The sequence below is a fragment of the Neolamprologus brichardi genome, chromosome 6 (assembly GCF_056152115.1).
Source record: "Neolamprologus brichardi isolate AB-2024 chromosome 6, ASM5615211v1, whole genome shotgun sequence".
Taxonomy (NCBI): domain Eukaryota; kingdom Metazoa; phylum Chordata; class Actinopteri; order Cichliformes; family Cichlidae; genus Neolamprologus; species Neolamprologus brichardi.
The window spans coordinates 31,981,238-32,001,402 of NC_142109.1; the positions used below are offsets into that span (position 1 = coordinate 31,981,238).

Below are 20,165 nucleotides of genomic sequence, written 5' to 3' on the forward strand. Positions count from 1 at the left end.
TATTATTCTTTTATTCTAAATCGAGGGTGTGACTTACAAAACACAGCATGTAAGCAAGAAAACACAGAAAATGAAAAATTATCTACATTTTGTACAGATGCAGTAAATGCAAGCGTGTGTTTCATGACAAAACCTGTGTCTTTCGAGGACACTACACATGTTTGTTTTAAACAAATAAGTCAAAAAAAAAGGAGGCAGCGTAAAACACGTTTCTCAGTAAGTAATGCAGCTACATGCACACTAAATGGTCCTCCAGTTACTCATAAAGTATCACAGATACATACTCATGTTTACAAAAAGTTTTCTTGTAAAACTTATTTATCCTTTTAATATTAATGTGGTTTTTTTTAAATGATCCAGTAAACAAAAAGCCCTTTAAGAAATTTACATTATTTACATAAATGCTCTGAGTTTTTCTTCTGTTGCCTTTTCTTCTTTTCTTGCCCTACCACAGGTCAGGCTCCACCCACACAATCTTCTTTTGCTCCTCCCAGATGATGGTGCGCAGGCTGGTCAGCAGGGAGGTCTGGTCACACCAGGATTCTGGATCCACGCTGTGATACAGACACGGCAGCTTGTCCAGCAGCGGCTCCTCGCTCCTCGAACACGCCAGCAGCTGCTCTTCTGTCTGACTGTGACGGTGCAGCTTTGACCTAACGTAAAAGTTAGATAAATAAACTTTAACCTCCTGCTTTTATGAACTTTTGTATTAACATGAAGTAATATCAACACATTTCTTTACACTTATTTATTTTTCTAAAAGTTACTCACATAGAATAGGAAGGAAATGTTTTGCTTTAGACTTGCTGATATTGTTTGTACATACAGTCGAAGTAACTGATCTGTAAGTATGACAAAATCTGTTTACTTAGTAGGCATAATTGCACAACTGGCCTGGGCTCAGTGGTTGAGCAGCTCAGGTCCCTTTGCTGCATGTCTCCCTGATTTCCTGTCTCTGCTATTGCTGCACTAATAAAGGTGAAATTAGTTAAAAAATGAATTTTACCATTAAACTCTATACATGAATATGTCACGCAGTGGAAATTTGTGTTTTTATGTTTTATCAATCTGTGTATTGGTGCATAGTGTTGATTTTATTTGCATGATTTTATTGTGATATTTATATTGCATGGTTTTATCCTTATATTTATATTATGTGTGTTAATGTTGTTGTACCATATTCCTTTAATCCACTGTGGACTAAACAGACAATTGTAGGCACCTGTGAGGTGGGGGCCTTCCCCAAGGTGACCTATCAGCCGCCAGGTTGACCTGTTAATGTCATGGTCCTGGGTCCTTTTGACCCAGCGTTTTGTTTTCTATTTGTGTGATTATTGGTTTTGTTCTTCCTGTTTAGTGTTTACTCTGTTCTGCCCGTGTGTTCCTGTATCTAGTCCGCGTTTCTTAGTTTCTGTCCTTTCATGTGTAAGTTCCTGTTTTATTGTGAAAGTCTGTGTCTTATGTCAGCGTGTTCTGTGTTGTTTCCCCTCGGTCTCCCCGTATGTATTTCCTCGGACCTCCCTGCCTCTTCGTTTTTGTTTTGTTAGTTTTACCCAGTTTAGGTTTTCCTGTTTCACCTTCACCCACGCCATTGCTGTTTGTAATTTCTTTTGTTAAATAAACGCTCATCTGCACCAGAGCTGCCGCATTTTGGGTCCTATCTCCAATTCCACACGTCTGCCACACCGGACGTGACAGTTAAAGGGGATAGTGAGCGCAGAGACAAAAGGAGCGACGCACGAAAGGTGAGCGGGAGAAAAAGGAACGCGTGTAAGCCCGCACGTGTGTTGAAGGATGCTGCCTGACTGTGGGGGGCTGCGAGTCGTTCGGCGATCCAGTCCCAACGGCAGGAACAGCAACAGTGGGTGGCGATGGCCGCAATTCACAACAGGGCAGGGATGCCCCTCTGCCTGCATCTGACGGTGAGACGAGGGAGGCCGTGTTCAGGTGTGGAGTGGGGCGGGACTATGCGACAACGCGCTGTCAGAAATTCCTCTCCTGTTTCAGATAAGGATCATTCGCCCATGTGTGGCTGGACTGTTTGATTATGGGACTGTGGGAGGGTAATTTTAGCATATGGAAAACATTTTTTTTAGCTTTGTTTTAATAGTGTATAGTTATTTCTGCCGGCAGGGTTTTTAGCGCATTGAGAACACTCTTTGTATTGTATAGGATTTTAGTTTGTATCTGTGATTCTGGCTGTGTTTTCTTATGAAAATAAATGGTGTGTTTCTGTGCTCTGAGCGCTGACCCACTCACTCCCCTTTTCGCTTGTATGTATACAGACGTGGTGGTGAAGATTTAGGTCCACCAGTCTTGGCGGCTACAAATACATCAGTTCCTTTTGTTTTACTTGTCTGAAAATATGAAGTTAAATTACAACTCTAAGATATTTGTGAATGAATCTGTGTGCCATGGAGTCTAACTGGAAAAACAAGGAAGGTTTTCCAGCATGAGGTGGCATTGCGTGAGATGAAGAAGACAAATCTACCTGAGTTTACGTGCGCTACGTGCAGACTGGCCAATGAAGATGATAATGGGGAAGATCTCAGAGCGCTGCAGCCGGCGCACGCAGTCGAGGCCTAATGGCAGCACGCAGTGGATGCCCTGCAGGTTATGAAGAAATAAAGAAAGAAATTTAGCTTAAGTGTGATTTAAGCGCAGTGCTGTTACATGAAATACATTTGAAAGAATCTCTGGCACTGTGATGGTGCTAAAGTCATCAGATAACCAAAATGTAATGTTTACAACATAAATCTCATTCATATTTGTACAAAAGTTGCGGCTCAACTGGCCGTCGTCTCTTTAGCATTGCACACAGTTTGTTGACCACAGCTTCCATCTTTGCTCTGACCTTCTTCATGACCTTCTCGACACTCTGCAGGGTGTAGCAGCGGCTCCCACCCTGCTCAACCTCCTCCAGGATCTCAGACCTCTGGAGCTGGGCTGCATGCTCACTGGAGCTCAGCACCTCTGAAGCAGAGAGGAAAGAGATTATAACACACGAGATAATGCTGTGTATTATTGGAAACACACATTAAATGTTTTCATTTGGTGTAGCCTGTTGTTTCCTCTAAATATCCTACGCCTATGTTGCTGTAATGATGGTAAAGATTTACACTTTATGGCTGCTGTCCTTCTTTTATTGATATTTATTTCCTTCCTGATTTACAGTAACACACAAACCCATCTCATTGTGCAGTATGAGACCGGTTATTTACTACGCTTCCATTACAGCATGAAATCGTAAATAGAGTGGGAGGTGTATGAGCAATCTCGCCCATAAAACATGAGTCAGCTCAGGAAACCGTGTCCCTCCCGCTTATCTAACAATTTGTCTTCAGCTGTTTATTCTGTAGCCGAGATTTCCTGTCAGCTTATATTGACGGAGCGTTTCTTACCCGGCTCACAGAGCTGAAAGCCCTGCCAGCTGGCCAGCTTCTTGTCCAGGATGCGTCCCAGCACCGAGGGCAGCAGCAGGACAGGCCTGCAGACAGGCGGATAGCGTGGCGTCACCAGGGTGTAGGGCATGAGAGTTACGCAACTTTTGGGTGCAGATGTTGCATCTGCAGTGGAAAGAATAGACAGTGCAAATGTTTATATCTCACTAATATTTCCATAGATCTCTTTTTTAAGTGCAGTTAAAGCTGAGATTCACTGGCTGTTTGTAGAATATGTGGCCCCGAGGAATTCTGCTGTTTTGTGACCACTGTACCTGATTCTGCACTCGCGCTCTTCTCCTCCTCCACGCTGACCCACAGTGGGTTCCTGCCCTGGCGCCCAGTGCTGACAATCCTCACAGTCTTCTGTGTATTCTGGGTCATCACACGCTCACCCTGACGAAGCAGAAGAATATTCCCAGGAGTTAATTAGGGGAAAGATGTAACTTGTGAAAAAAACTAAACAAAGCAACAAAAACCCAGTGCTTTAGTTTATGCTTACCTTTTCAGACTTCTTTGCTTCAAAGCTCATATCCTCAATAGCTCGAATCAGAAGCCGCTGTGCCCTGTGACATCAAGAAGTCAGTGAGTAGTGATCAGACTCCATTCTCGAATAATCTGAAGAGCGCACAGTTGCCTTTTGTGAACCTGAACTTTTCATTCATCAGTGCACCGACCTGTAATAATTGGGAACAGTTCCGCTCTGCAGGTCCAGCTGCTGACACGGGTGAACGTGACTGGCGCGCCACGAGTCCTCAGTGCCGGCGGGCCGCGTGTTCGTCACATGCAGGATGTCGTTACAGGACACAGGCAGGGTTCCTCCGGGGCCGGCAGTGAGGGACATGTTGACACGTACGTAGAAGGAGTCTCCTGATGACGTCTCCCTGCTCTGCAGCTGTTGCAGCAGCGCCTCGTAGTCTGAGCAGACAGAAGAGGACGTTAAACCACTGGACTGACACTCTGCAGTACACACCATGTGGACGATATTCAGAACTGATGTCAGTTGCTGTACATGCTCTACATTTCATCCCAGTGATGCAGAACTACCATAATGTCAAGTTTAAAGAACAATATACTTTCATGGTAACTGTACTTTATTACCTCCTGTGCTTAATCCTCACACCCAACATAAGCACAAGCCTTACCCGTAAAGATGCGTTTATAAAATTCACAGATAAAAACTAAACCTATACTAGACTTTATTTTATCAGATCCCCTTCAAAGCTCGTCCCGTTTTGATCACTTACACCTGTGTGTCTGTGATGAGGGCTGGAGCTTCTCCAGAGTAGCAAAAACAGCACTCCTTCAAACTGAGGCTACGTCCAAACGTACACGGGTGTTTTTGAAAACAGAGATTTTCCGTTTTCTTTAAAAAAATAATCCCGTCCACACGTAAAGGCAGAAATGAAGGAAAACGCTGCTAGGAACATGCCAAAGCAACAGGTGGCGATATATTCCTAACCGTGCAGAAATGTTGGCCAATCAGAAGTCTAGAAGCCTCGGTGGGAAATAGTAAACAAAGCTGGGGCATAGAAGCAGAACTGAGTGGTATGTGTGGAGGGACAGTAACTGTGTGTGTATATGTAAGCATTTAAACACTGCAGAGAGTACAATTAACAGTAACAGTATTCTAGAAATTCATTTCACCGAAACAATAACGTGGCGCACAGTGTGACGTCAAAAAAGGCGCACACCTTTGACGCTGCGTTTTCTCCGTTTTTCTCGTCCACACGTAAATGCAAAAACGGAGTTTTAGAAAATATCCACCCTGGCCGGAGTTTTTAGAAATTTCCGTTTTCAGTGACCGAAAACGCCGTTTACGTGTGGACGAAAGGTGCAAACGCATAGAAAAATCTGCGTTTTCAAAAATACCCGGGTACGTGTGGACGTAGCCTGAACTTTCTTGAACACCCTGCTCTTCTCGCGAGCAATGATCCACGCAATAAAAATTAAGATTTTACTGGATAGTTTGAGGATCATGGTGAAAATGCGGAAGTGGATTGCCAGGGTGCAGTCACAAAGTAGCCAGGCCAGAGCGGGCCAGATGTGCACAAGAAGACGGGGAAATCAAATCAGGTGTGGTTTCTGAATACATGAGAACTTTGAGTTCATGTACATGCACAAATAATCTGCTGAGAACATTTAAAAGACCAGTTTGTGATGCAACGCGTGAAGGAGAGGGAATAGCAAACAAACAATCATTTTATTATGTCAACCATGCAGGGCCTGCTTTTTTATTATGCTCTGTCTTTGGATACGTGCCAAAAAATGTGGTTTACTTTCCCAAAATGACAGGGTGTCAGAGCTGAATTCTTTGCTTGACGCACAACAAAAACACCCTCATGACTGCAGCATGTTCATCATATCCAGTTTCTACTTCCTCATGTCAGGCATCCTTTTAATGTCAACCAAAGCAGCCTCCTTCCTGAAGTCAGCTGTAACCATAAAGTCTTATTTCACAGCTACGCGTGTAAAACAAACACAAAGTATAATACAGTACTGCCAATACTCTTACATGTTTATGGGCATTTTTACAGCTTCAGCAAGTTTAGATAATAGTGTGGAAGAAAATAATAACAGAACAATTTGGCTTCAAGACTGCAGACATGTCATAGAGCGAGATCTAACATCTCCACTAAAATGGCATATAAGTGTTTCAAGATGAGACTAAAACTTCATTTAGGCTTTGCGGGAAATTTACTTCCTAACTTGCGTAGCAACTGGAATCTCTTTTTATCCCTATACCACAGCCTTTAAGTGGTTGTGGACATGTAGTCACATTTCTCAGGAGGCACGCCAAGCTACATAGAAGGCCGCGATGCAGGGTTACAGTAAAATGGTGTTCCGGTTATGGTGCAAGTCATATGGAAATCTGACGCAATTCATGTGTAAGTTCTCGATGAATCAGTACAAGAAATATGACGTACCATCTTGCCTGGGGCGGAGGGAGAGATGACAGATGCCTGCAACCTGGCCAAGAGCCCACATGGCTTCCTCTAAAGTGGAATCTTCCAGCACCATCCTCAGAGCCTTCTGATTCTTCTCGTACTTCACCTGCAGACCAACAGCGTGGTGAGACTCGCCTTTGCAACAGGTGATAAGGAGAAAAACTGCTTTTACGCACACATTTGCACCTACCTCCACTATCTGAGCTCCGGGGCTGATGCCAACAGTGTGAGCTGCGCTGCCTTCAGTCACCTGATGCACAAACACTCCCGTCTTATTGCCCCCCAACACTGCCAGCTGGCTGAGGAGCGCCTCACCCTGGAAGGAGATGCTGAGAACTCTGCCACTGACACGGATCGCTTTTGGACGAGAACGCATCAGGAAGGGAGGGACTGAGGATCTTGACAGGCTGGCGATGAAAAATTAGGGAAGTTATTCAAGCTATTTAGCAAATATTGATCACTAATAATTACAAATAATTCCTGCACACTGGGATTAGTAGAAAGTGGACCTGCTCTCCTGGACTGATTTTGCTACAGCAGTGCACACTCACAATATCCGGTTATTTGTAGAGCACTTTTTTTTTTATACATGGTCATATGTTCCCAAGTTACTAAGTGTAAGAAGTAAGTGTGGAAGAATGTTTTCACTTCACCAGTTAGTGATCAACAATGTCCTGTGATTAATAGCCTGCATTAGATTTATGATTGGCCTTTAAAGTGTCCATACCCTTTGGGCAGAGTAGCATCTAATTCTATTTAAAAATGCGCGTCACTGTCTCACCTGTGAGAGCTGGACCTCCTACGAGAGGAAAGCCCGAATGTCTGCATGCTCTTGTTCCCCACTGGACAAAAGAGAGAATGTTTAATGATTGGACATCAGGGTTGTTTCCCAGGAAATAATGTGTTGGGGTTAATGTGTCACTCTACGTTGGCAAAGACACAATGGGAAAAAAGGTAATGAAACTCCCCTCAAACAACAGCTATAAGGTAAAGAATGTACTACAATAATAGAGAGAAAACACCAGCGATCAGATGATCCCGTATGAGAAATATGGAGAATAGAGAAAGCACTTGGTGACAGTGGGAAAGAAAAACTCCTTTGTAACCGGAAGAAAATTCTGGCAGAACTAGGCTCAGGAACGGGCAGCTATCTGCTGTTCCAGTTGTGGGTGAGAGGAAGAAGGAAAGAAGGTCTCTTTCTGATATCTCTGCACACATACACAGTAATTTAAAGAAGAATAATGCTTTCAATACGCACCGCTGGGGAGCAACACAAAGTCGTCCAATAGACTGTCAGTCTCTGCTGCCTCTGAGCTACAAGAAAAAAATACAGACAAGTGCTCTTATCAGATCCAACAAATATGGATGCACACAACAATGACAGTATGCATTTTACACTGAGTTTACTTCGCAAAGAAGCGTGTGATAAATGGGGATAATGTCTACAGACTGGTTTGGTGGGTTGCTATGACAACAGCAAGACACTGTGACAAATAAAGTCTACTCAATTTGTGATTTCAATAGAACTTCTGTGGCTCCTCAACAAACTTGTGTTCTTTAATTAGCTCTCAATTACACTTTACCTCCGTCTGTCTTTTTCTGCTGTAAATCAATAATCAACCTGAAACTGTGCCATGATATGAACACAGAAAGGAATGCAGAGGTCAGCAACACTCATTCATCCGTTCTGGTGAAATGTTTCCCAAAATCTCATCATGTCAGTAAGAAATGATGAGATTTTGATATGCACTTCTAGGAAACACAGGCATACCTGCTCTCTGCATACAGAATTTCCTTCCTTCGGCGGAGAGAGTCCGGACTGGGAGGCTCAGCGTTTCGGGACCGCATGCTACACGTAGCGCTATCTTCGCACTACACACACACAAGCCAATATACACGGCCAACACAGACACAGAACATAAAATCATGACTGCAAGAAAAGCGACAGTTTGTCACAAGTGTATAGTTTGAATGAGAAAGCAGGAACATACCACTCTGTGCATTGCGGTTAACTGATATGTCAGGGTTTTTCATTATTAATCTCAAGAGCAGTGCTATCAGGCTTTGATTACACATGTTGGTCACTAGTGCCTGGTTTTGTCTCCATCTCACCTTTTTTCCCCACTGATAATGTGCCAGCACCCAATTTAATATTGGTTGCATGCAGTTGAACGCCATAAATAAATAACTTTTACTCATGGCGAAGAGTTTCCACTATAAAACTGTTGGGTGCATTGTTGGACGCACTAACAGAGACTGGTAGGTGCATCCTACAGATTTTGTCCATTTTAGAAATGAATCTAACCACCCTCTGCTGGCAGTGAGCGGAAGAAAAGGGGAATTTGTGTTGATGTGCTCAGGTGTGGTTCCTTAGTCACTCTTACTGTTTGCCTGACCAGCCACACCTACTCTTTGTCTATTCAGCTTGGCAGCTGTAGATTTCATCCATTACTCACTGCATTACTGAGTCTACCAAAGTGGCCACAGTGTTCATCAGGCCGCTAGACAATAAGCCCTAGTTTCTCTTGTTGCTTTTTGTCTGCAGTGTTTTCTTTGTGCCTGAGATGACTCCTTAGAATCATTCCAGGCTACAAAGCAAAAACTCCTCAGCCACTCCACACATTAGCCAGCTACCTCATCTAACTCCTACGAGTTGACCCTAATCCTCGTGACTGTATTAACTCTATTCTTTAAAACTGGAGAGCTGTACAAAAACATCAGATTTAAAATATATGATTATATTATTACATGTGGGAAAAAATTAACAGAGCATTTCACAGCTTTTTCACACACTCACACACCTCTGAATTGCAGGAAACCATTGAAGGATTAATTGCATCCATGCGGCAGAGTCTGCGTCGAGACGATACGGGGCATTCATCGCTGCTGGAACTCAGACGATCCCAGCCGCCCTCCGTCTCCTTAGGGTAGACATGAAATTAGTCAGTAATAGCATTTAGCAAGTGTTGTGCATACGTGAGCGCGTGTGTGTTTAAAAAATTTACTTCGGAGCTCTGGTGCAGTTCTGCAGAGCTGCGCTTGGTCTGTAAGCTGAACACCTTCTCCTGTAGCTCCACCAGCTGGCACCTCAGGGTGTCCTTCTCAGCCAGGACATGTGCGATCATGGCCTGGGCCTCATCCCTGGACTGATAAGCCTAGAAGCACATGAATGATTGGCGGTTATTTAAAACCGTTTAGCTGACTGTGCATGAAACTACTTTGATTCTTAGTCCGGCACACAGACACAGCTGAGCCAAGTTTAGGCCTCATGTAAAAAACACAAAGCCGATAATGATAACCACAACTAAAAAACACCGTCATGCACCACCTGTAACATATCACCATAACTTGCACGTGTCCCCGAGGACTGTTTGCTGAGATACAAGAGTACATGCTGGCTTGGATACAAGCATGTGGTATGCAGTCGATTGTCAAAGCAGCGCCAACAGCAGACAGCGATCTATTTTTCAACACCTTTCAGCAAACACACCTCTGGAACAATACTCGATGGAAACTTAAAAACAGAAGTACTGTGTTTCCTTGAAAAACCCCATATGGATGTAAATACCAAAACACAACACTTAGAAATGTTCTTTATGACATCAAATTGATCGGTTTTAAATGAATGATTAATATAATTATATTAAATTATTTATAGTTTTTAATGAAATATACGGTATAATTCAATTTAATTCAATTTTATTTATACAGCACCAAATCAGAACAACAGTTACCTCAAGGCGCTTTATATTGTAAGGTAGACAATACAATAATACATACAGAGGAAAACCCAACAATCATATGACCCCCTATGAGCAAGTACTTTGGCGACAGTGGGAAGGAAAAACTCCCTTTTAACAGGAAGAAACTTCCAGCAGAACCAGGCTCAGGGAGGGGCGGGGCCATCTGCTGCAACCGGTTAGGGTGAGAGAAGGAAGACAGGATAATAGACATGCTGTGGAAAGCATCTCTGTGGTGTTCCAATGGCACACCGAGTTACTAATTGATTATTAGGAAAGCTATTGTCCAATTATGTTTTAAATCACCACCAGAAAACAGGAAGTGGAACAGGAAGTGGGAGACTTTAAGGCACAACCGGGCGAGACAAGAGTGTCAGAAGCTCTAGTTTGGGAAACAGCTTTGTTAAATAGTTAATGCGTCAGTTATATTTTTCAGGTGCGTAAGATATACTTTGATCACGCTCTGATAATTTCCATTAAAAAAAGTTCTTATGTTTTGGCATTTTCAGATAGTATTCAAAAACTGGGAAAAAAGGGAGAAAAATCAATGATTTAAAGAGTTTCCTAACCTGAACAATTAGACTTTTAATGTGATAAACCTGCATTTGGTGACAAAGTTTCTTACTGAAACACTGAAATGGACATCTGTATGCCTAACACGATTCTCCAAGGAAATAAGTAAAGTAAAGTAAGTAAGTAAGTGTACTTTATTGATCCCCGTGGGGAAATTCCTCTCTGCATTTAACCCATTCACTCAGTGAAGCAGTGGGCAGCCATTGGGCGCCCGGGGAGCAGTGTGTAGGGACGGTATCTTGCTCAGGGGTACCTCAGGGTAGCTGTAGAGCAGGGGAATCAAACCCCCGACCTTCCGATCATGGGGCCACCGCTCTACCTACTGAGCTATCCCTGCTCCCTGTACTCGTAGGAATAGGAGCATTTTTTTATCCTCTTTGCTTGAGAATACTTGTTATTACAACTCAGAGGAAATGTTGTGCGCAGCGTCAAATAAATACAAATATGCATATACATGTAGAAAACAAAGCACAGTGAGGTAAAGTAAGTATTTTTGTCATTAGTTGATTGTCTTTTAATTTTTTTTAACAATTTCAAATTACACTAGATTAAAGTTTTTCTTTAAACAACAAGCAAAGCCAAACTATCAGCAGTGTAAGTCTGAATATGTTATGCCTGCAGAAGTAGTTATAGAATTGAAGGTACTGTCTTGATCTTAATTAGTCTGTGCTGTGGAACTCCAACACCTTCATTCCTCGAGCTTGTGTGTGCGTCACACCATCCGCTCGAGACTTGTCAAACAAATCAAATTCCCCTGCTTCAGTGAGGTAGTTAAATGCTGTTAAATGCAATCTGACAGTTTTTAGGGTGTGGTAGAATTTTTTAATTCATTGTTTTCAGAGGAAAGAGTTCAAGTTAATGACAGCTTATGTTAAATGACTTTAAAGTGGGTCATTTCTTCATGATGTTTTCGTATGAAGGTAAGAACATGTTAGAAAAAAACAGAACACCACTCCTTTAAAAAGAAAGGTATTATTTAAAACAGAGAAGCGTGTACACTGTGTTCTTTATCAAAGACACATAAACACATGCCTACACACACACAACAGACAAGTACAGACGAACGGCGTAATATCTGACACTGAAACAACGCAACAATGAACCAGAGCAAAACCGATGCTCTCCGTAAAAGTAAAGTCTAAAACAGAAAAATGCAGCTTGGAAATGTTAATTAATTTGTTTATCAAATTCAGGAAAGATTGATTAGAGGCACTGTCATCAATTCCTTACCTGGTCTCTCTCGGCCTGGAGCGCTTTCATCTGGTTCTGGATCACAGCGCTCTTCTGCTGGTGCATTTTGCAGTCCAGAGTCAGCTGCTGCACCTGGAGGCTCAGAGACTCGTTCTGATCCAAGAGCTGACAAATACACGCATATTTTGCCAATTTAGCTTCAATTTTAAGTCTATGTTACATTAGAAAGTCATTTTTTATATAAAGAAGTATGTGGTATTCATGGTTTCATGGTTTATTTATATTAGTGTTAGGTAACAATAACTCTCCAAGTAGCAGCTGATACTTTTGCCCATCATGGCGTTGAGTGGGAGTCTGAAAAGCTCACTTTCCATCAGAGATAACTGGTTGAATTTGTGTGACATTTCCTGGTCCGGTTACTGTAACCACTGAAGGAAAAAACAAAACAAAAACAAACACACCTTTTTTTTGTCTCTGAGCAACTGTTCGTTCTCCTCCCTGTATGATCGGAGCTGCTCCGCTAGCTCCACCTGACTGTCTATGGCCTCCGCCAGGTCTTGAGCCAGGATGTCCTGACGAGCCTGATGCAACAGGAGCAGCAAATAAGATTTCACCTTCTAAAGAATATGAGTGGAAAAAAATGGTCTAAGTGAAAAACAAAAAAAGAACAATTGCGCTCACGGGGTCTAGTTTTTCTGCCTTCGCCAGCTGGCAGCGCAGGCTCCTGACTTCATCTTGCAGCTGCGGTGACTCAGGACAAACAGACTTGAGTGACCGCTGCCTCTGGAATTCATTCTCTGCTTGGGCATTTTGTAGCTCAGTCTGCAGCTGATACACCTGCCGCCACACAAGACAAACAAGACTTGAGACACTGTACATCTAATTAGGTGTTTTATGGGGTTTTTTTATAGTCTGTGGTAAGAAACAAAGAGTGTAAATCAGTAAATCTGAGACACTGGAGACAATTCAATTAAATTCAGCAATTAGATGACCCCCTTCCCCTGATGAGCAAGCACTTGGTGGCAGTGGGAAGCAACCAGGTTCAGAGTTTACTAGAAACTAAAAACACAATAATGTTGTGTGAAAACAAGGAGAGAGAGAAGCGGTGAAGGGAAAAGAAAAGCTCAGGGCATTATAAGAAGCCCACAGCAGCCTGAGACTACAGCAGCAGAACTAAGGGAAGGTTCACAGTCATCTGATCCAGCGCTAACTACAAGCTTTTTGAAAAATGAATGTGTTAGGCCTAATCTTAAAGGTAGAGAAATCCAAATTTGGAACTTGATTCACAGGAGAGAGGCCAGGCTTTGCCTCCTATTCTACTTTTAAATCCCCTCGGCTTGACTTTTCCAGATCTTGTATGTGAGGACAAGGATTTTAGATTCAATGATAGAGATGCTAGTAAAGGAGAAATATATTCAATTCATCAAATGACTTTGACCAGCTGGAAAACAACAGAGGTGAAATGACTTTGACAAAACAGTTCTGATGATCTGAAGTCAGTTCTGATATCCTTGCATGATTGAAGTGGTTTCCTTTCACCAAGTTCTCTGTGACCCATCAGCTCAATTCAGTTTAATTCAATGTTATTTATCCAAATCAAAACAACTGTCTCCTCAAGGTGCTTTATATTGTAAGGTAGACCCTACAATAATACATACAGAGAAAAACCCAACTATCAAGCACTTTGGCGACAGTGGAAAGGAAAAACTCCCTTTTGACAGGAAGAAACCTGCGGTAGAACCAGGCCCAGGGAGGGGCGGGGCCATCTGCTGTGACTGGTTGGGGTCAGTCCTGACCAAACCAACCACACAGTCAGGATAAACTCTGAGTTATTTTAAACTCTCAATAAATTAAAAGAGTTGTTTTTTAAACAAAAGTCTTTTCAAACATGAATATTTACTGTCATACAAAATGTTCTCTTACCCAACTAAACAATGTTTCTGGGAAATATAATAGAAATAACAATTTTGTTATTTAGAAAAAAAGACTTTTATGACCACATTCAAAATGACCTTTCACTCCTGAGTGGATCATGCCTACATACTGTCTCACCCAAAAACAGCAGCAATTTAGTGCTATACTTCTCTAAGATTTGGAGACTTGTGGGAGGAACAACTGCAGATACTGAAGTAGCTTTACAACACCTCATATGTGCAGTTTAGAGCTTTTGCTGTGCCTTTAGAGGAAACCAGTGAAAAGTCTTTTGTAATATGCTTTTGTTTTGAATCTGTAGAGGTCAAATCTGAAGATTAAAAGTTTAAAGAAAAAAAAAGATAAATGCATTTATGAGGGTGTAACCAAATGCAGCATATAAGAACTGTGGAGCCTGCTTGTTATCTTTGCTTGAGGATAAATATGGCAGCCCTTTCTGTAGGGGGGACAGAAGGACTTTGATTTTGAGTGGATGGCTCAATCATTAGAGTACAATTTAAAAAAGGAAAGTGTGACATGTTACAGAAGGAAAGATCCTGAACTTCCCACTTTTGCCTTTCGTTTGTTCTGCCTGGTAACTTAAACCCCACAGCTCCTGTATATAGCAAAGACTTTTTGCTAAATAGCTACTCAGATTACTTGTGAGGTGTCACTTGAGCGGGAGAACATTTACCACAGTAAAGTATACAACTTTTTTTCAGGCTGTGAACACAAAACGACAAAAGCCTCCCTTGGTACTGTCTAATCCTTTCAAGCTTTTAATTTCACTTCTTTAACATCAGCCTTTTGAGGATTTTCCCCAGGAATGACAGCTTTGAGACTCAGACAGAAGGTCTCCTGCAGTGAACAAACAGACTCTAATGACATCCGCTGACCTGAAGGTTTAGCTCGTGGAGCCGCCCGTTCACAGCTGATTTCTCCTCGATTGCTGCTGTGTAGCGAATATACAAGTCACACTTCTCATCCTTCAGCTTGGTGACTTCACGTTGCAAAGAGCACAAGTGTCTCTGGATCCGTTCGTTGTCGGTGCGCAGGTTTCTGGACTTCATCTCCTGCTCCATCATCTGACTGATGTCTGCCTCCAGAGAGGCGCAGTGTGCTCTCAATTTGCTGGCCTCGCTACGAGCCTCCTGCAGCTCTTTCTGCATCCCTGTGACGGCTCTGACCAGATACTCAGTCAGCTCTGAGTATTTTATCAGGCCTGAAAGAGAGTGCAAGGATTGCAGTCAGCAGAACAAAGAGAACAAACACATCCATAAGACATACAAAGACTTTGAGCCACTCACCACTGAATCTTGAGGGCTCAGTGCTGGGCTTGCGTCCAGTCACCTGGGTGTAGAGTGCTGGGTAGTGGATCATTAAGCTCTCCAGCAAGGCCATACCACCATTCTTTCCCTGGGTTCTCAGCAGATCCAGCATGTGGCCTAGAAATAGTAGATTACAATGAGACTTCCAAACTAACCTTTGAGTTAATGTCATCAAGCAACAGCAGCGATGCAAATAATCACAATTCTAAATCTGAAGAATTTAGTTTTTACAGATACACCTAAACTCTGTCAGTGTGACATGATGATTTTATATGTTGCTGCTACACTTTTCTAAGTGGTTAACTCAGCAGTCTACTGTATCATCTCATGGACAGAGTTTCAACTGACTTTAAAATCCATGAAAACAATGAAAATCTCACTCGTTCTCATGCAGCGGTTTGTGAGGTTGTGGCAGGAAAGGATCTCGTCCTCGTCCATCTCACTGAGAACCCTGGCCTGCCTCAGGTACGGGATCAAGATGCACGGCCGCACTCCTAGCGAGATCCGATGGCGGTTGTCATTAATCAGCTCCCACAGCTCCTCCTCACCCATCTCCTTCAGGTCTAAATCCTCGGGGACACATTCCTCCGCCATGCTGGGTCTACTGAGCGTGTTTTAAAGCGTAACGATGTTGGCTGCCACAGAGATGGCAGCTCTCAGTGGAGCAGGTGGACTGAGCACACACCTTTTGCAGCCAGAGCAGCGGACTGACTCTAAAAGGAAAAACTGTTCTATAAACATGTCAGGCATTTTCCACGCCCAGTGGGTGTTTATGTCCAAGTGCTGGCGTGTGGGCGTGTAGGAAAACCTGAAAGACAACCTCTCAAGGATTCGACTCACAGGCTGATGCAAACTGAGTTAAAGGACACAAAACGCCCACACAAACACACACTCAAAAACAATCAGTCAGTAAAGCCATGGTTAATTCCCACCTCTTATATTTACACTCTGGGTGTTAGTAATGTTTGTTTACCTGAACAGCTAGCTCGTTGTGTACTCGCGCCACACACAGGAGCCCCTCTCTCTGTTAATGAGTGAGGCAGAGATTTGTTTACTGAAGAGCGCCTATGGCACTGATGAACAGAGCCTCTCGCTTACAGAGAAACGCTGGATGCCATTTGAGCTCACCTTAATAATTTCTAATCACATAAAAGCAAACACACACCGCAGTCCTGACAGGAGCAAACACTAAGCGGCAAAGTGCAAAGTCCTGTGTTAAAGAAGGAAATAAGCTCAGTTGTGGTCATCACAAGGATAATGCCTTCCTCGTAATAATAGCTAACTTACAGTTCTTGTGTGTGAACTTACTGTCAGCTGTATTGTAAACTGTCTATGCAAACAATTGGAAGACATCAGGGCAATCTACTGTAAAGTATATATATATACACAAGCATTAAGACTATGGAGGATGTCATAACCAGTGAACTCACCAGGTTCAAACAGGATAAATGGGCATGTAGGTGTTTTCGAAGAACGTATTTTAACCGCAAAAGACATTAGATTTAAAAAAGAAATTATAACAGCAGCTGAGACATAATGTCATGTGAGGAGCTTAGAAAGGGACCGACAAACATCTGCCAGTAAACTGTATTATTTTTTTTTATTATTATTAGTCCTTTATTTATCCAGGTGAGAATCTCACTGAGATTAAAAATCTCATTTCCAAGAGAGACCTGGCATCATGGCAACAAAAGTCAAAATACATGTACTACATAAGTATATAACATTTAAAACAAATACAATATCCCGTATGAACATGTGAATACAATAATGGATCAATTGAGAGCGACATCAAAAACAGTCTCTGTCAGGATTAGTGTCGTGGATGAGAGAAGGAGGACCCAAATGCTGGACTCACAGGTAGGTGAAGGTTGGTGTTTATTGTCGACGGAGTGAACAAACAGAGCAGAAGTAGGAAAGGGCCGGCTGGCTGGACGACTGACTGAATGAATGAATGAATGAATGAAAGACTGAATGGCTAGCTGACTGAACGCAGGCGGAAACGACAACATAACATCAATGACACAACAATAGACTGCTGGAACTGAGGAGCTTAAATACACAGGCTGAATGATGAGTGATTAGAGACAGGTGAGTGAACAGCTGAACATAATGAACTAATGATAAATGGGAAGAGGACTGAACATAATGCACAGAGACCAAGGCTAACACAATAACACAGGAAGTGGAACAGGCAGAAGATAAACAGTGAACGTGAACTGAAAATACTGGGTCAACAACCCAGAAACCCTGACAGTCACACTGAGTAAAAGAGTTATTCTCTCATTCCTTTAAGATGAACGTAACCTCTAATTGATGTAACCAATTCGGATAATTTCAGTTCCTTCTGCAGATTATTCCAGGAAGCAGGGGCAGCGTATTTAAAAGCCTTTCCCCCAGTCCTTTTCTGATTTTTGGGACAATCAATTGTATGATATTGTGAGAATGAAGCTGTGGTTGGTTGTGGTTTTTACACATGTAAATACATAAATAAGATGGAACCAGCCCAAGGAGAGATTTATAGATAAAGACCAACCAATGGGAGAGTGTGCAAATATGCAAACATGGACATTTAGCAGCAGCATACAAAGAACGATGATGTACACGATTTCTATAGCCAGTAATAAAACGTAAAGCACAATGGTAGACAGTATCCAACCTCTTTAGGTAGTGGGCAGGTGCATTCATAAAAAGCAGGTCACCATAATCCAATAAAGGTAAAAAAAAAACTTGCATGAAGCAAGTGTTTTCTCACTTGGAGGGAGAAACAGGATTGATTTCTAAAAAAGTAACTTAATTTTAGTTTTAACTTCCACACAAGCCTTTGAATGTGAGTTTTAAATGACAAATTAATATAATGATCCCTAGATACTTAGAAGATGTGACCATCTTATTAAAATTTCAGTTCCTTCAATAGTTTTAATCTTTGACAAGTCTTTGCCATTTGAGAATAACATGAGCTTGGTTTTCCCTGGATTTAAGTCTTCTTATTGTGAGCGAGAAATAAGTGTGTCGCAGATGTCCAGTCCACAAGTTCACTACCCCTTGACAAGACAGTTAACAAAATATCCTCTTGCCTGTCTTTCTGCAAAATTCAAAAGCCCTGCTCTCTACAGTACACGATCCAGTGTTCAGTAACCCAACCGGCTTCTGTCAACAATGCACAGTTTGTTTATCTCGCACATCACGCAACACCATGGGGACGGCTCAATACTAGGAATTTCCCCTTAGAAGATGCATAATAATATACAAGACAAACAAAAGTGTAATAAAAGAAGATGTGGAGGAAAAAAACCTCTGTCCAATTCCCACATTTCTCACTGTAAGAAGGAAAAGAAAAAAATGGGCTATGTGGTTGTCCATAAAGACCATTTGTAATTTTGAAACTAATCATTAATACAGTGGGATGCAAAAGTTTGGGCAATCTTGTTAATAGTCATTATTTTCCTGTATAAATTGTTGGTTGTTACAACGTTGTACTTGTTCCTCTGCATGAATGCCTTAGTGGATTTTGAGCAGTGTTTCGGCTCGTTGTCTTGTTGAAAGATCCAGCCCCGGCGCAGACATTGGTCTCCAGAATCTGCTGATACTGAGTGGAATCCATGTGTACCTCAACTTTGACAAGATTCCCAGTCCCTGCACTGGCCACACAGCCCCACAGCATGATGGAACCACCACCATATTTTACTGTAGGTAGCAGGTGTTTTTCTTGGAATGCTGTGTTCTTTTTCCTCCATGCATAACCCCCCTTGTTATGCCCAAATGAGAACGATGCACAGTGACTCCATCTGCTGCAAGGTGATGTTGTAGGTCTTTGGTGCTGGTCTGTGGGTTGACTGACTGTTCTCACCATTTGTCGCTTCTGTCTATCCGAGATTTTTCTTGGTCTGCCACTTCGAGCCTTAACGTGAACTGAGCCTGTGGTCTCCCATTTTCTCAACATGTTCCTAACTGTGGAAACAGCTGAAATTTCTGAGACAGCTTTCTGTATCCTTCCCCTAAACAATCTTGGTCTTCAGGTCATTTGAGAGTTGTTTTGAGACCCCCATGTTGCTACTCTTCAAAGAAAATTAAAAGAGGAGAGAAACTTACAATTGACACCATTAAATCCTCTTTCTCATTATTGGGTATGTAGGTGTGTATGTAGGTCAGGGGTCACTGAGCTTACCAAGCCAATTTAAGTTCCAATAATTAGTTCTAAAGGTTTTGGAATCAATAAAATGACAACAGCGCCCAAATTTATGCACCTGCCTGATTTTGTTTAAACAATTATTGCACACTTTCTGTAAATCCAATAAACTTCATTTCACTTCTCAAATATCACTGTGTGTGTCTCCTATATGATATATTTAACTGACACTTTTTATTGTAACAACCAACGATTTATACAGGAAAATAATGACTATTAACAAGGTTGCCCAAACTTTTGCATCCCACTGTAATTATTACCAACAAAGCCTCCTAAAGCACGGCCAGCTTCGAGGTGTAAAAGGATGGTAGTGAGATCATTTCAGATTAGGAATTTTTCATGGTGTTTTGATGTTTATCTATTATTGTAGGGTCTCTACATAAAATTGAATTGATTTAGTGGTATACAAATAAAACTGAATTGAATTCAGCTGAGTGGTTATGGGTGTTAATTTTACATTAACTCTCATTTTAGACCAATAAAAAATTGATAGTCCTTGATGTGTGTCAGTCAGAATCATTATTGTATTTGTTCCCTGATTCGCAAGAGAACAATCTGAAAGAAGTTCCCTGATTCCCTGGGATAGAGTTAAGGTTAGAGTTGGGATTGGGGTTAATAACTATACACATTAACAGCAAGTAATTGCAGTTTACATATTAACAATGGTCTGGAGAAAAAGAAGTTCCAGTGAGGTTTGCAAGTGTGATGAGCAGTAGCTATGCAGCACTATCTTTCTAAGGTTCACTAACATTGCAGCCAACTGTTTACACACACTGGCTGCTGAAATGTGACAATCATGAAAATATCTTCGATCAGTGGCATCAATCCAATCAGTCTGGTGTTAC

The 20,165-nt window shown here is 42.0% G+C and overlaps 1 protein-coding gene across 1 annotated transcript in view; it reads right to left on the bottom strand.

Annotated features, from left to right (window-relative positions):
• Window positions 1–20,165, bottom strand: part of ccdc40 (coiled-coil domain 40 molecular ruler complex subunit) — a 24,911-nt gene continuing 4,746 nt past the window's right edge. Inside the window, exons 2-21 of the mRNA XM_087842110.1 lie at window positions 15,512–15,862; window positions 15,111–15,248; window positions 14,700–15,025; window positions 12,574–12,729; window positions 12,354–12,473; window positions 11,932–12,057; window positions 9,394–9,543; window positions 9,190–9,309; window positions 8,160–8,260; window positions 7,647–7,702; window positions 7,170–7,230; window positions 6,579–6,795; window positions 6,368–6,494; window positions 4,118–4,358; window positions 3,943–4,006; window positions 3,716–3,836; window positions 3,402–3,566; window positions 2,855–2,973; window positions 2,492–2,607; window positions 1–653 (exon numbers count right to left, since the gene is read on the bottom strand). Of these exons, the coding sequence (XP_087698236.1) occupies window positions 446–653; window positions 2,492–2,607; window positions 2,855–2,973; window positions 3,402–3,566; window positions 3,716–3,836; window positions 3,943–4,006; window positions 4,118–4,358; window positions 6,368–6,494; window positions 6,579–6,795; window positions 7,170–7,230; window positions 7,647–7,702; window positions 8,160–8,260; window positions 9,190–9,309; window positions 9,394–9,543; window positions 11,932–12,057; window positions 12,354–12,473; window positions 12,574–12,729; window positions 14,700–15,025; window positions 15,111–15,248; window positions 15,512–15,725 (2,946 nt within the window). The 5' untranslated portion in view covers window positions 15,726–15,862 and the 3' untranslated portion in view covers window positions 1–445. The remainder of the gene's footprint in view (window positions 654–2,491; window positions 2,608–2,854; window positions 2,974–3,401; window positions 3,567–3,715; window positions 3,837–3,942; window positions 4,007–4,117; window positions 4,359–6,367; window positions 6,495–6,578; window positions 6,796–7,169; window positions 7,231–7,646; window positions 7,703–8,159; window positions 8,261–9,189; window positions 9,310–9,393; window positions 9,544–11,931; window positions 12,058–12,353; window positions 12,474–12,573; window positions 12,730–14,699; window positions 15,026–15,110; window positions 15,249–15,511; window positions 15,863–20,165) is intronic.